This window comes from Quercus lobata, chromosome 4 (assembly GCF_001633185.2).
Source record: "Quercus lobata isolate SW786 chromosome 4, ValleyOak3.0 Primary Assembly, whole genome shotgun sequence".
Taxonomy (NCBI): Eukaryota; Viridiplantae; Streptophyta; class Magnoliopsida; order Fagales; family Fagaceae; genus Quercus; species Quercus lobata.
In genome coordinates this window covers 19448654-19465928 of record NC_044907.1, presented here as the reverse complement: position 1 = coordinate 19465928, position 17275 = coordinate 19448654, and the positions used below count along the sequence as shown (strand labels likewise).

The 17275-nt window shown below is 34.8% G+C and overlaps 1 protein-coding gene and 1 long non-coding RNA gene across 3 annotated transcripts; both read right to left on the bottom strand.

Moving 5' to 3' along the window:
* Window positions 1–313: 313 nt before the first annotated feature.
* Window positions 314–7219, bottom strand: LOC115986675. Of its 2 annotated transcripts, XR_004090813.1 has the most exons (4): window positions 7052–7219; window positions 5334–5388; window positions 3227–3317; window positions 314–420 (listed from the first exon to the last, which is right to left on the bottom strand). It is a non-coding gene; the product is annotated as an uncharacterized LOC115986675 (long non-coding RNA). The 2 variants fall into 2 exon arrangements; XR_004090812.1 differs by lacking the exon at window positions 7052–7219 and having other exon boundaries at window positions 5334–6689.
* Window positions 7220–7672: 453 nt separating this feature from the next.
* Window positions 7673–11496, bottom strand: LOC115986673. The gene has a single exon (XM_031109907.1). It carries the CDS (start codon window positions 11081–11083, stop codon window positions 8426–8428), a length of 2658 nt encoding a protein of 885 aa, XP_030965767.1. The 5' UTR covers window positions 11084–11496; the 3' UTR covers window positions 7673–8425.
* Window positions 11497–17275: the final 5779 nt, after the last annotated feature.

The window sequence follows — 17275 nt, the reverse complement described above, 5'->3', positions numbered from 1 at the left end:
TATCATTTCTTATATGGTACAAGTATAAATAGTAATTCTCTTATAAAGTATTATTTATTTCCTTTCACTTTTCCTCTCAACTAAACAAAGCAAAGCTATATTCATTTTTTACCATGTTACTTTTTTATCCGTTCAACAAAACACACATCAAGAAAAATACAAATATTTTCTTTCCAATAACATGATTACAGCAAGTTGTTCAAATACACATGAATACAAATGATAACATGATTACAACAGATTTTTTTATTTTTTATTTTCAGTACAACAAGTTGTTAAAATACACATGAAGCAAATATGAAAATTTCCAGGTTCAGCAATAATTTATAATCTTTTCAGATTATTATTTATTAGTTACAAAATATAAATTGCTCCACACTGAATGATTGTTGTGCTAAACCCACAACTTATATTTCTTACCTACAACACAAAGATAAAATTTCTTAGTATCTTATTTATAAAAAATAATAATTTCAAACATAATTCAAAAACCACAATAACTTAGCTTCTCATATAACTTAATTGCATATTTTATCATTATCAAACAAGTCCAACATTATTAATGGCATAATTTATTACTAGCAAACAAGATATATGATATTTAACTCAAGACATAACTAAGCATATTTATTAATGTAAAATAAATTTATTATTGTGAGACATAATTATCCATCCTTCATTCATTAAGCAAGCATGTTTATTGCAAAAAATTTAATACTTGGACATATATATTGTAAGACAAATTTATTATAAGATATTCATTATTAACAATTTTAATGAAATACTAATTATCCGCTATACTAATAGTAAGATACTAAAAATATGGTCACTTCTCTATAACCCCTTCCAATTGAACAATCATTTAGATGAGACGTGGCCCAAAGTCAAACTAATCATGTGCATTACCTACAATAATGAACAATCAGTGTTGGTAAAAGCGAGGAGCACACTTAAACGCAAAGACCTTTTGGAGCCTAGGCGCAAAGCGCAAATGCACGCTTGATTAAAGTGAAGCAAACATTTTAAAGAATAATTCTTAATGAGAAGTGAAACAATCAAATTATCATATAAATTGAAATAAAAAATTTCATATAACACAAAAATTGCAATCAAGTCATTTTATTTTTTTGATCAGCTGTATATGAATACTCCACTTCCATGTAATATCCTTTCTTAAATCTCCGATACCCATAATTTCCTTTGACTAATGAATACTATTAGTTAATAATTTAATCACTTAATGACTATAAGTCTATAAGAATTAGTCTATTACGTTCAACATCAACCACTGAAATAACTAAGCCATTACCACAAATATATTATATCATACTTTTTATTTTTTGCATGAATGAGGTAAGAATATGAGGACGTAGCAATATGGTAATTGGTACTAAGCAAATATCCAGAAGGGGGGAAAAAAAGAATTAGAAGAAGAAGCTAGGCAGGTTACTATTTCAAGGAGAAAAAATCAAGAAAAAATAAAAATAACAGTAGAGAAGAACGAGGTTGTAGGTTTCAGGACAAGTTACACTCAATTTTTTTTTTTTTTTTGATAAGTTACACTAAAAATATGCCAAATTAATGGTTTATATCAATAATGTCAAGATCCTATAGTTTTACTCCAGTTTTGGTTTAGTTTTTTGAAAAATATAAATAAATAAACACTGAAAAGCACCTAAAGTGCGCTTCTTTGAATGAGCCTAGCTTTTGAGGCAAAAAACGGAGGAGCCTTAGGACTTCGAGCTTTGAGTTTTAGCGTGCTTTTACCAACATTGTGAACAATTTCATTATCCTTCAAAAATCCTTCTATAATTCTTGACCTCATGATGTTTTCCAAATGGGAAAAGGCAGCAAATTTTTTTTTAAAGGAATACTAAACTCCCTCTAAAAAATTTCATTAGCGAATGAACTTCAAAATGAAGGATGTTAATTCTCCACTGGCCACCACTAGTGAATTTAAATAACAATCCCACTCATAAACAGTGTCCCAACAAAATGCCAAGTAGAAAAACTGGACATAATCCGTTCCACTACAAAAGTACCACTTGATATAAGAATAGAAAATGAATTATAGAGCTCCTAAGCAAGACAACAAAACAATCAAAGAAACTTTTGAATACACTAGATTGTAGCGAAGGAAAAAAACTGTGAGAGAAAAGAAAAGCATACCCTTCTCCCTTTCCTTTTCTATACCTGTTTAACTCTTATAGACCATAAAATGGGAATACAAAATATTACTTAACCAATTAGTCACTCACTCATGAAATGGTTGAGGAGAAACTGGAACAGTGACCTTGAGAAATGAGAATCATGCATAACTATATCAAATAAAAATCATATCCAATAAAACAAATTTACAATCCATAATATGGAAACCCATAAAATTACCAGATCCATAGATAAAACAGAGAATCGATCAAAACCTATATCCAAGCGCTCAATTTTAAAACTTGTTATTCTAGTAGATCATCCAAATTCACCCAAAATTGAAATTGAAGATGAACCCAAATGTTGTGCTTTGTAGAGCCTAGTTGTATTTGATCCGGATTATGACCCGACCCGAAATAATGTTGTTACAGTTTTTAATGGGAGATTTTCTGAGGCTTGGTCCATGGAGCGGATATAAAAACTGTTGTTTTTGAGATTAGGGTTTTGATGTCGTTTTTTTTTTAAAGAGAAAAACTATACTACCACACTTTGTATTTTTCCCTAAGAATAGTGAAATCCCTTTTGTATTTTTCCCTAAGAATAGTGAAATCCCTGCAACTTTGTGGACGTAGGCAATTTGCCAAACCACATAAATACTGTCTTGTGTGTGATTATTATTATTATTTTTTTTTTGCGTATATTTTTCTCTATTTTTGCATCTCACAGGTCTGGGAATTTTGTACATATTCCCATCACCAAATTGAGGTTTTGTATCAAAAACAAGAAGCTAGACTCAAAAATAAAATTTCCAATATCTGAACAACGGATTCAAACTCAGGAAAAAAATCAATGAAAAGATTCATATAAGTTAAAAGGACCAAATAATGATGTAGATAACCAAATATCGGAACACATTGCTCAAAATATTCACAATCAAACCCACCAAAACCCAAAATTCAAAGTCCAAATTTGAAAGCAAAACCACAATTACACCCCAAAATAATCTCGGACAACACAGAACACCAAAACCCATTTCACCCATTATTTCAAAAAACCACAAATTGTCTAAGATAATTACCTGCCAATGCCACCTGCTAAGGATGATGCCTTCCTGGCCACAACCCTAAGGGTTCACAGCACTGATTTGGTCCGATTGAAGGGACCGTGACCTTGAGAAAAAGAGAAAAAAAAAGGGCATTAGGTCAAGTGATAAAAAGGTTGTGAAAGAGAGAGTCAATTGAGAGAGAGAGACAGAGAGAGAGAATTTGGATGGTCGCTACTACAGAAAACGCTGTAAGAACCTAATTGTCCAGTGAGAATCGAACCTAATCATAAGAATTGGACAATCAAAATAATGTATAACTCAATAAACAAAATTTAGAAGAAATTCAGAATGAAATCAAAATTTAAAGAAAGAAAAGGCCAGATCAGTGAGAGTGGTGGATTGGCTTCTATATCTGTTAAAAACTAGTACTAGGCATTCAAAATATTTTGCCAACATACAGGGTCACAAAACAGCGCCTACACAAAAACGTGGACTAAGGAATTATGTTTCGGTTGTGTTGTTGTCATCTCACAGCTCCTCTGTGCTTCATTAAATGTTCTTTTCATATGAGAGTCAATGTCATTTAACACTTATTTCCTAACTTTGAACTATCCTTATTCATAGGTTAATCCATGCCCCTCAATAACCTCAACCAAAAAATGAATGAATAATTACTGCAAGGATAAATAACCAACACATCAGATTTTTATTAACAAACCAAAATGAATGCTCCTATTAACAAGACATCTGTATGTTTAGACATAGAATCAATCACTGCATAACAGGTTAAAGCAACCAAAGGTAACAGCAATGAAGAGTCACTTCTACTTCACTATTCACTGAAGCCGCATTTTCTTCAATTTTCAATGTGTTTGGAAATGACAATTAACATTCAGAAAATAAATGCATACTCTTCATTTATTTATTTATTTTTTTGAAAAAAAAGCTCTTAACACATCTCAAGGCACATTAATAAGCTAGAAGTACCAATTTATGCTGGTAGGACAATGTCTTCAAAAATAAAATAAGGGAAAACATTCTCCATTATCTTCTGACTTGTTACAAATTTTTCTTCACTGATTGACCTAAGATCCTACCATCAAATAAATAGAAAATATCCCTCAAATTGATTTTCTTTCCCGTGATATACATGAAACAAACAAAGCCAAAGTGCAATGACAATCCATTAGTTCTAGTACAAGAATTCCCTGTCTAGAAACAAAATTAGAAAGTAATGAACATATATAAAACAATATTAGCTAGAGGAAACGGAAAAACTGTAAAACTATGTTAACTCTAAGGATAAATGAATACGTTATGAATTTTAACCAAACAAAAATGATTCTGCCAACATGTCCAAAGAACATAAGAGACCCACATGACTTGATAAAAGTTACATGAACTTTATCATTATACGCCACTGGCAGAAGCAACTAAAAAATAAAGACTTGTAAGAGGTAGGGAAGGCTAGTTCCAACCACAAGGTATAGGTTCACGCCAAACATTTTGAAAAAATTTAACTATGTAACTGCAGGTAGTGTCATGACATCTTGTTATGGGTTTAGAGTTGGAACTAGAGTCAATGATATAATTTAAATACAGTATTCAAGGTCCTCTCATAAACGACCATCAGGAATACCTAAAATCATAAGTCATTTTCCGATAATGTATTTTGCATCAATGTAAAGTCATGAAACAGAAATAGTAAAACACATTTTTAGATTGAACACAAAGCAATGTCATGTACAGAACGCATTCTCAGAAGGCAATGACAGACATATCAGAAAAACCATAGCAATACTAAAGAAATGGAAAGAGTAAAACACATTTTCAGATTGAATATGGATTAGATTTGACAAGGTCAGCATATAGAAAAAGATAATAACATTAGTCTTTAATTAATAATTATTGTTTCCATCTTGCAAATATTTAATCCCATCATCAACCACAACCACGAGATAGAATTTAATAATTCTGACCAATCTTGTTAGCCATTCAAAAACATATTAACATCCAAATGCAGTATATTGAGGTTTGAAACTTAATGATTACTTATAGCCACAAAAAAATACCAGTATACACAAAGAATAATATAGAAGGAAAGTAAATGATAGAATTTTGAGTTGAATTATGCTTTTACCTGCATTTCCTCTTCCATGTAACTTTCCTCTTCTGGGTCACTCCCCTTTGAGAAACTGCATCATTTGGTTTGTCAAGTAAGACAAGGTTCTCCACAAAATTATTAGCACAATAATCTATTGTTGCCCCATACATCCCCAACTTCTTAACTTCTCGATTCTTAGGGTCATATGAAGTGAACCCAACAGAAAGCGCTCTTGCTGTTGTCACTAACATATGACCACTCTTCCGGAAACCTAATACCCTCGTAATTCCTCCAGTAAGATTAAAATTGCAAAGTTTAGTCCAAGAATCAACAACGCCATACTTTTTCATCACCCAAATGGAACAAACATCATAGCACTTATTCCCCTGACATAATAAAGCATGACATAATATAAAAAGTGCTCCCCTGATCACTGAAGTGTCCAATGCATATGAATGTATCATCCCTACTGGCAACGACATCACACGAAAAGCCTCATTACTTAAATCAAAGGACAAAACTGATGGACGAATCCTTGGTCCATGGCGATTGGCCAAATCACGAATCCTTGGTACACGGCCATTGGCCAAATCGTTCACCGTATAATTGACAGCCCCATTTAAAAAGGCTGCTGGGAAACTGAAATCAAATATGATTCAAGGCGGAGAAGGGACTCTAGTAGTAGTTATTCTCCAAGAACCCTCTTTAAGAGAATAAACCTCAGCCAAAGCTGGCTTGCTCTCAGACTGATCATTCTGATCAGTATGTTGAAAATCAATTGTCACCACCTTATAATCATTGGATAGTGAATCAAACCCGAATGCAGAACAACAACAATGCTGGCCGCGTATGAGAATAAGGGAAGACTTTGGAAGGGTGAAACATTTTCTAACAGAAGGATTCCAAAGAACTTAACGGTCTTGTTCATAAAGACAGGACAAGCCATTCGCATAGCCAATTAACTTAGAGAAACTCAATGATGAAAACTCAATATTCTGAAATGGGTTTAACAAGGAGTCATCCTTATTGTCATCGTGAATGAAATTTTAGCTCTCTACTACCTTGGATTCAGAAGCGGTGCAGCTCCTAACAACTAGTGTGTTGGAGTTGGGAACAAGTGAAAGTGATCGAGTGAGGTGGGAATTGATGAAGGAAGAGGCTGTGATTAGAGAGTTCCATGATTTGGAAACACGCCTGAATTGAATTAGGGATTTGACTGGTAGTCTGTTCAGAATCTCCTGAACCACTTCTTCTGGGAGATAGTCCAACATTGCTTTCTCTTTCACCCAAATTTAAAAAAATTTGTAAACTAAAATGGATTCTGAACAGAGAACTTTGACTTCTTCAGCTCTTCAAGAACTGTCACTTTCATTTCATCCCTATATTTATGGTTCTGTTCAGCAAAAAAATGTGAATATGTGCGTTTTTTTTTTTTTTTTTTTTTCTTTCTTTTTGTTTGGCTAAGTACAGAGAGAATGTATTTTGTTCAGTTTCTGGTCTGGTCAGTTAGTGTGTTAAAGCTAAAGCCTACTACTGTTCTTTTTTTTTTTTTATCCTAAAATATTTTCTTCAAAATTACAGTAAACTCACAGTAAACTCATGATTAAAGATATCTTTTTACTAGTTCTATACAACAATAGTATGTGCGTACAAAAATAGGAGCTGAAACCAAAAAATAAGGGATTCAATAGCAAACATTGAGCCTGCAAATACATTGAGAATGGGAAAAAAATGTATAGGGAATGATTGTGTACCTTTTATCAACAAAAGTCTGAAGTTTGAAAAGGCAGCAATCCTGTTTCATTGAGGCTTAGTCCAGATATCTTCATCAAAATCACCTTGGTCAGCTATCAGCCGATGGTTTTGTTCAGGAACAACAGGATCAACACGAATAGAGATAGTTCAACAATAAACCTAGGACCCGTTATACGTTCAAGAATTTGCTGTCACCTGTAAGTTCAACCAGTAGATAGCTGCTGGTAAAGCCTGTTATCCATTTCAGGATCTTCATTACAGTCAGAAGAGTGAGTAAAGGAGCCAACAATCTCTAGTCAAACATTCACCCAACTGATCTTTGGTAATTTGAGCAAAATTATTCAAAATATGAATGCAAGTTGATTGCTTCAATCCAATCATGCTACTAATACTTGCTAGTATGCAAAAATTAAAGAGACAAAGGTCAGTTTCAATGATGACACCCACTGAACCAAACAGAAGATTTCTCAAAACAATGGTTCCATGTAGTGGTGGTTTTTAACTGTCTTTATTTTTCCTTTGGATGCTGAAAACTAAACCTTAAACCCCACCTCTTTACAACCCGAGTGGAGGCTTATGCCCATGAAACAAAGTGGTCTATAATAAGAATCCCGCACAAATGGTTTAAGCTTCTCATCTGCTCTCACATAAAGCAGTATAAGATATGCAGTATGCAATGTAAGAAAGCTACAACAGTGGTTTATGCACACAATTACATTATGCCTAGACTTAGTTTATAGTGGAAACTTACACCATTCATATAGTCATGACAGGTATCCAAGTTCAAATGAATGATAAGCATCTTATACACACTATGAGGACATACAACAACAACAACCAAAAAAAAAGTCTCATCAATTTCCTTCAGCTGAGTTACCGTTTGAGGAATTTATTTCCTCCTCCGCTAATTCTTCAAGTATAGCATGCTGGTGTTCATTTAATTCACTAAGAAATAGAATAAAACAGAACACAAGTGAGTCAATACAGCTCACTGAAGCAAATTAGCTCCAGACCTTTAAAATATCATAGGAAAGAGAGAAAAGATATCCTGTACACCAACTGACATGGCCTGGCATATTTTTACATAAAAAGGTAGGAACTTACAGAATCATAACAATGAAAAAAATTTCAGAGCTGCCATCATATCACTAAAATCATCTTCCGATTCTCAGAAAACTAAAAAATCTTTCTTGATGTATTCTGTACAAAAGCAGTTTCTGAAGTTTCTTCAGATCACATATAATCTTTTCCTCATTCTTCCTAAATAAAACTAAAAGGAGGGAAAAAAAAAAATAAAGAAAAGAAGAAGAAGAGATGGGAGAAAAAAACTTGGGAGGGGAATGTTTACAAAATTTGGGGAGAAAATCTAATTGTCATGCCGATTGCTTTTGGAATTTAGACTCTGTGCAAAATTGCTGATATAAATTAAATCCGTCTTGCCATTTAGACCATTTCTTCTTCAAAACTTTGTATATCTTTAATTCATTTGGCCCGAAGTTCTTGGCAGAAGTATCAAATCTCAAATCAGCAGGGCAGAGATCATCAAACAGTTCTGGTCCAACAGTTTCCACCAAGCCATTAGGAACATGCTTCTTCTCAGGCACTTTAAAAATCAGGTTATCAAATTTTTCATCCTTAAAGACATTGTCCTGTACGCGATCCATGGTAGAGCACTTAAATGCAACTGGATGGTATAAACAGAAAGGTTTTGGTTTTTGAGAACTGTCCCACATATCTTCTCTTTCATCAGCAAGGGAGACAGCTTGGTCACTATGAAGCTCACAACTAGAATCTGACAAGGCCATTTCACTGGCCACCTGCTTGATTTCATCACATTGCAGGCTAATTTCCTTCTCTAATGAAAATACACCTACTTCTTCTGATTCTGAGTGGCCATTACGATACTCATGAAGTGTAAGTAAAATAGGAAGAGGAAGTACTGGACCCACTAGAGCATCATCTCGCTGCACTTTGTGTGACCACTTATTGCTACGGCATGAAGGCCTTCTTAGGAAGAAAGGAGACAATTGAGGTAGGTCAGGGACAACTAGAAATTCCAAAGATACTTTTTTCTGGTCCAAAAGTACCTCAAGGAACTCTGAGTAGTTGGAATAGGCCAGTTGTAAGAGTTCCATTGGCAGGCCTGCCCACAACCTTCTCAAAGCAACCTCATGTATGCTTGCTGGCGAGCTGATGTCATTAAAAACAACAGAAACTGCAGGAGGCGACCTCAATCGACCAAACCCACAAGCCTTCAACTTCTCACACAAGATTTCATGAGATTCTGAGCTAAAAGATTCCTTTTCTCGAGGACCCTTGCAAGGCTTTTTCAATTTTGAAACCAGGACTTCAGTTAGACTACCATTCAAATATGCAGAGAGTTTATCAAGTTTCACGTACTTAAATCTTCTAGGAAATTTGTACTCCTCATCATCCATAATATACAGGGAATTATTTTTAAAATGGAACCGTTCTGTGTGAAGTTCTTTCAACTTCCACGAGGCACAATAGCTTTGTGATTCAAGCTTCCCTGATGACATAAGTCTTATCAATGTAAAACCACCAAATTCATTCGACTCAGAAAGCATTGCTGATAGACCTTTGTTTAAAATGACAAAACCCAAAGCCAATTCCTTCTTATGCTGCCAATCAATCCATTCAGGAAGATCATCCTTCAAATTCTCCTCTCTCACAAGACAACTTCCACATTGACACTCATGACCCGACAATAAGAGATCTGAAGGAAGCTCCCATGCATAATGGGTTTTCAAAACTTTCGAAACTTCAGAAACAATGGATCCTCTCGGGGTTGGTATAGTAGGTCCATAACAAAATAGATTAAACTCACAATTCCGAAAAGATCCCAATATTATACAAAAACCTGATTTAGAAGCCCAGCTATATTTATCATCCCTTGAGTTTGATCTCAATTCCGATAATCTAAATACATTAACATGGCACGGATTATCAAGACCGTGAGCCCATTGCAACAACGGCATCATTGGTTTCCGCACATCACAAAGAACTAACAAACTATCCGAGGCCAATGCAAAACAGAAACCATCAGATCCCGCCATTGTAAACGTAAGAAACCGTTCATTTTGAACCGAAGTATACATCCTCAGCATCTCAACCTTAGCTAAACAACTCACAGCACACCCATCAAACCTCAAATCGACCAAGAAAACAGCATCAGACCGGGCAACAATCAAAATCCTAGGATGCCAACTGAATTCACAGCTCAACCATTTACAGTTCCCGGAATCAGCATCAGCATCAGCATCCCACGATATAGGCAACTTAGTCCCTCTAAAACGCGCATTGGAATTGGAAGTCCTACTTCTTCTAAAACAAGACTCCAAATCAAACAAGAACAAAGCACCACTTTCTAACAAAACTACACTCTCCTCGGGTATATGTGGACTCCAACAAGCATACACAACAGAACTAGTCTTAAAAACCTTAGAACCTAAACAAGAAACTCTGGGAAATTTACCAGAATTATGAATTTCCTGAACAACAAACCAATGCACAGAGCACAATGTAGAAGCCAGCAAATACCCAACAACAGTGGAATGATTATGATTATTACCTGGAAAGGGGTTGGGGTTGGGGTTAACCGCAATCCTGAGAATGCGGTACTGGAACCCGGTACTTTCGTGTAAAACGTCATCGTCTTTGGCGCCCCAGGTGTGGAAACGGGAAGCTTTGATAGAGAGAAGCAAGAAGCCGAGTCGGTCGGAGTTGGGACCGGTGGGGAAGAAGAGAAGGAGGGAGTTGGAAAGAGGGAGGCGAAGGAAGGAGAGGAGGTTGTGGGTTTGGGTTTGGGTTTGGAGGAAAGGTGGTGCGGCGTGGTTTAGGTTTGGGAGAGATGGAGAGGTGAAGAGAAGAGAAAGGGTTTTGGGTTTAGGGTTGAAGAAGAGTGGACCCAATATGGGTTTTGAGTCTGAGTCTGAATCTGTGAGGAGAAGTGGAGGTTTGAAAACTGATGATATTGGGAAGAGAGATTTCCACTCAGACGACAGCTCCATTTTTCTCACTCGTTCATCAAGCTGCTGGGCTCTTAGCTGGTTTCTGCTTCTATTTCTATTTCCGCTCTATATATATTTTACAAGAGAAAACGTTCTATCACTTCAGTGTTTTACGCCAGCCAATAAACTCCTGCCACGTGGACTCTCAGCCTCTCCAAACGGCCTCCAAGCAGAGAACGAAGAAAGAAAACCAGTGCTTCCTTCACGCCGAACCTCCACCACCGCCACACAGATCGCCAGAGCAGAAAAAGTTCTCGCCGTGCCGTCCTTTGCTTGCCCAAACCTCCACCACACCACACACCGAAGCTCACCGCCACAGAGGTCGCCGGAGATGTGCGTGGAGCTGTTTTTCATGATTTTCCCTTTTCCCCAGTTTGGATTTCGAATTATTGATGGGTTTCTGGGTTTCTTTGGAGCCTCATGAATTTTGCTCTGTTTGCGTTTGTGTTTTGGTTTCTTATGGTTGTGGTTGATGACGTGGCAGGCTATGGCCTCGATTGCTGCCTCGTCTGAAGCGGATTGGAATGCTATGAAAATGAGGTACATACAAACAATTCGAATTGATTTTCAAAACTCTCTCTATATGTAGGCAGTAATGCACTATATGATTAGTTTGACTTTGGGCCACTTCTTATCTAAATGGTTGTTCAATTGGAAGGGGTTATAGAGAAGTGACCGTATTTTTAGTATCTAACCATTGGTATAGTTGATAATTAGTATTTCAATAAAATTGTTAATAATGAATATGAATATCTTATAATAAATTTATCTTACAGTGTATATGTCCCAAGTATTAAATTTTTTGCAATAAATATGCTAGCTTAATAAATGAAGGATGGATAATTATGTCTCACAATAATAAATTTATTTTACATTAATAAATATGCTTAGTTATGTCTTGAGTTAAATATCATATATCTTGTTTGATAGTAATGAATTATGAAATTAATAATGTTGGACTTGTTTATAGTGATAAAATATGCAATTAATTTATATTATAAGCTAAGTTATTGTGGTTTTTAAATTATGTTTGAAATTATTATTTTTTATAAATAAGATACTAATAAATTTTATCTTTGTGTTGTAGGTAAGAAATATAAGTTGTGGGTTTAGCACAACAATCATTCAGTATGGAGCAATTTGTATTTTGTAACTAATAAATAATAATCTGAAAAGATTATAACCTATTGCTGAACTTGGAAATTTTCATATTTGTTTCATGTGTATTTTAACAACTTGTTGTACTAAAAATTAAAAACCCTGTTGTAATCATGTTATCATTTGTATTCATGTGTATTTGAACAACTTGTTGTAATCATGTTATTGGAAAGAAAATATTTGTATTTTTCTTGATGTGTGTTTGGTTGAAGGAATAGAAAAGTAGAATGAAAAAAAATGAATATAGCTTTGCTTTGTTTAGTTGAGAGGAAATGGGAAAGGAAATAAATGATACTTTCTAAGAGAATTACTATTTATACTTGTACCATATAAGAAATGATAATTTGTAGTAAAAAGAAAATAATAATAACCAACAATAACTTGGATAAAGGGTATATAACTCATCTTTAATTCACATCCAATTTCCCCTTCTTTTCTCTCTATTTTGGTAAGATAGAAAACTCAAATCTCTGATAGCGACAAGCACCACTAGATTGTGACTAATTCCACCACCACCACCAAGATGGAGCCTGAACTTTGGATTTGGGGAAGCTAGCATACAATGAGGGAGCCAAAAAAAAAATTCATAAAGGACTAAATTAAATTTTAAAAAATTCTTACAAAAAAAATTTAATGATAAAATTCTTAATTAACATGAAATTCCCATAATGTGTTAATCAATATCACACATCTCTAAAGTAATGTAAAAGGAGTTACATCAAGTGATTGAGCATGGTAGGAAGTTCATTATGCCATTTCCTATCCTTTCTGCATACCTTTCAATCAATAAACCTTAATTACAACAGCAACAAAAACTAAGCTTTAGTCCCAAAACTTTTGGGGGGTTGACTTTGAATCCTTATTGGATTAATCAAGGCCAACCCCACATGTAATTTCATGACAGACGTTAAGCGGGTTCTGTGATTTTTTTTGGTTGCTCTTGAACTGCATTTTGTATACATGATGGTTTAGATATCTCGAGTAGCTCATAAGTTATCATTCGTGGATGAAAGTGAATCCTTTCTTTTATGTTTATGGACTTTCTTCTCTGAGTACTTTTGGAGTCTTTGCTTTGCACCGCATGCTCATTTTTATGCTTACTGAAGTAGAGTTCTTTGATCCTAATGCCTTTCTTTACAAGATTACGCGTTAAACATTTCTGAAACACTTAATATACGTCGAACTTGTAACATGGTCAAGGTATTCTTGATGTCGATTTAGTTTGATTTGCTTTAATGATTAAATATCAAATTTTTATTAAATAAGTTCATGTAAAAAGCAAGAGAAGAGGTTGGGGGGGGGGGGGGGGGGGGGGGGGGGGGGGGGGCACGGTTACATTGTTCACCATCTTAAAATAAATAAAGCGGCAAGAGTTGGTAGGGGTTAACTGTTTAAACTTGCATTATATTGTTGTGTTTTAGTGCATACCAGTGTGTGTATATATATATATATATATAAATTAATGACGTTTGAGATGGTTTGGTCATGTTCAAAGGAAAACAATCAATGCACCAATGAAAAGGAGTGAGTTGATTCAAGTTGATGGAACAAAAAAATGCAGTGGAAGACAAAAAATTATCATTCATAAAAGTAGTAAAAAAGAACATGTCAATTAACGAGGTAAACTTATAAGTTTGACTATTGTTACATTGGGCCAAACAAGAGTGCAATATTTGACTCTTCTGATAAGCCCAAGCGTATGCTCAAGCCAATTCCCAGATGTAAGATTAGATAAACTTTTAAGTCTTGACATAGCCATTTTCAATTGAGACCACCGTCTCTGATGGCATAACTGCATAAATAACTTGTGTTCACATACCGCAGTCTACAATTTAAATGGATGAACTTATTTTTGGCCATCTCATTTTGATACAATCAAAACATAGTTTTCCCATTCTAATGCAGGACTTGTTTTTTTCTTTTCTGGGGTGGGATATTTATCTACATCCATTATGTGTTTTCCATGTTATAATAGCTTGAAGAGTAACATCCTGAGATCTTGGGCTTGTTGGTAATATGATATATGAATTTAAATTAAGTGTTATTTATTTTTAAACTTGCAGTCGCTAAGGATGACGCCTTCCTGGCCACAACCCTAAGGATTCGCAGCACTGATTTGGTCCGATTGAAGGGACCGTGACCTTGAGAAAAAGAGAAAAAAAAAGGGCATTAGGTCAAGTGATAAAAAGGTTGTGAAAGAGAGAGTCAATTGAGAGAGAGAGAGATAATTTGGATGATCGCTACTACAGAAAACGCTGTAAGAACCTAATTGTCCAGTGAGAATTGAACCTAATCATAAAAACTGGATAATCAAAATAATGTATAAATCAATAAACAAAATTTAGAAGAAAGTCAGAATGAAATCAAAATTTAAAGAAAGAAAAGGCCAGATCAGTGAGAGTGGTGGATTGGCTTCTATATCTGTTAAAAACTAGTACTAGGCATTCAAAATATTTTGCCAACATATAGGGTCACAAAACAGCGCCTACACAAAAACGTGGACTAAGGAATTATGTTTCGGTTGTGTTGATGTCATCTCACAGCTCCTCTGTGCTTCATTAAATGTTCTTTTCATATGAGAGTCAATGTCATTTAACACTTATTTCCTAACTTTTAACTATCCTTATTCATAGGTTAATCCATGCCCCCTCAATAACCTCAACCAAAAAATGAATGAATAATTACTGCAAGGACAAATAACCAACACATCAGATTTTTAAAACAAACCAAAATGAATGCTCCTATTAACAAGACATCTGTATGTTTAGACAGAGAATCGATCACTGCATAACAGGTTAAAGCAACCCAAGGTAACAGCAATGAAGAGTCACTTCTACTTCACTATTCACTAAAGCCGCATTTTCTTCAATTTTCAATGTGTTTGGAAATGACAATTGACATTCAGAAAATAAACGCATACTATTCATTTATTATTTTATTTTTTTTGAAAAAAAGGCTCTTAACACATCTCAAGGGCCAAGGCACATTAATAAGCTAGAAGTACCAATTTATGCCGGTAGGACAATGTCTTCAAAAATAAAATAAGGGAAAACATTCTCCATTATCTTCTGACCTTTTACGAATTTTTCTTCACTGATTGACCTAAGTTCCTACCATCAAATAAATAGAAAATATCCCTCAAATTGATTTTCTTTCTCGTGATATACATGAAACAAACAAAGCCAAAGTGCAATGACAATCCATTAGTTCTAGTACAAGAATTCCCTGCCTAGAAACAAAATTAGAAAGTAATGAACATATATAAAACAATATTAGCTAGAGGAAACGGAAAAACTGTCAAACTATGTTAACTCTAAGGATAAATGAATATGTTATGAATTTTAACCAAACAAAAATGATTCTGCCAACAGGTCCAAAGAACATAAGAGACCCACATGACTTGATAAAAGTTACATGAACTTTATCATTATACGCCACTGGCAGCAACAACTAAAAAATAAAGACTTGTAAGAGGTAGGGAAGGCTAGTTCCAACCACAAGGTATAGGTTCAGGCCAAACATTTTGAAAAATTTTAACTATGTAACTGCAGGTAGTGTCATGACATCTTGTTATGGGTTTAGAGTTGGAACTAGAGTCAATGATATAATTTAAATACAGTATTCAAGGTCCTCTCATAAACGACCATCAGGAATACCTAAAATCATAAGTCATTTTCCGATAATGTATTTTGCATCAACGTAAAGTCATGAAACAAAAATAGTAAAACACATTTTTAGATTGAACACAAAGCAATGTCATGTACAGAACACATTCTCAGAAGGCAAATGACAGACATATCACAAAAACCATAGCAATACTAAAGAAATGGAAAGAGTAAAACACATTTTCAGATTGAATATGGATTAGATTTGACAAGGTCAGCATATAGAAAGAGATAATAACATAAGTCTTTAATTAATAATTATTGCTTCCATCTTGCAAATATTTAATCCCATCATCAACCACAACCACAAGATTGAATTTAATAATTCTGACTAATCTTGTTAGCCATTCAAAAACAAATTAACATCCAAAAGCAGTATATTGAGGTTTGAAACTTAATGATTACTTATAGCCACAAAAAAATACCAGTATACACAAAGAATAATATAGAAGGAAAGTAAATGATAGAATTTTGAGTTTAATTATGCTTTTACCTGCATTTCCTCTTCCGTGTAACTTTCCTCTTCCGGGTCACTCCCCTTTGAGAAACTGCATCATTTGGTTTGTCAAGTAAGACAAGGTTCTCCACATAATTATTAGCACAATAATCTATTGTTGCCCCATACATCCCCAACTTCATAACTTCTCGATTCTTAGGGTTAAATGAAGCAAACCCAACAGAAAGCGCTCTTGCTGTTGTCACTAACATATGACCACTCTTCAGGAAACCTAATACCCTCGTGATTCCTCCAGTAAGATTAATATTGCAAAGTTTAGTCCAAGAATCAACAATGCCATACTTTTTCATCACCCAAATGGAACAAACATCATAGCACTTATTCCCCTGACATAATAAAGCATGACATAATCATTGGATAGTGAATCAAACCCGAATGCAGAACGACAACAATGGTGGCTGCGTATGAGTGTAAGGGAAGACTTGGGAAGGGTGGAACATTTTCTAATAGAAGGATTCCAAAGAACATAACGGTCTTGTTCATAAAGACAGAACAAGCCATTCACGTAGCCAATTAACATAGAGAAACTCGTTGATGAAAACTCAATATTCTGAAATGGGTTTAACAAGGAGTCATCGTTATTGTCATCGTGAATGAAATTGTAGCTCTCTACTACCTTGGATTCAGAAGCGGTGCAGCTCCTAACAACTAGTGTGTTGGAGTTGGGAACAAGTGAAAGTGATCGAGTGAGGTGGGAATTGACGAAGGAAGAGGCTGTGATTAGAGAGTTCCGTGGACCGTGATTTGGAATTAGGGATTTGACTGGCAGTCAGTTCAGAATCTCTTGAACCACTTCTTCTGGGGGACAGAAAGACATTGCTTTCTCTTTCACCCAAATTGAAAAATTTTGTA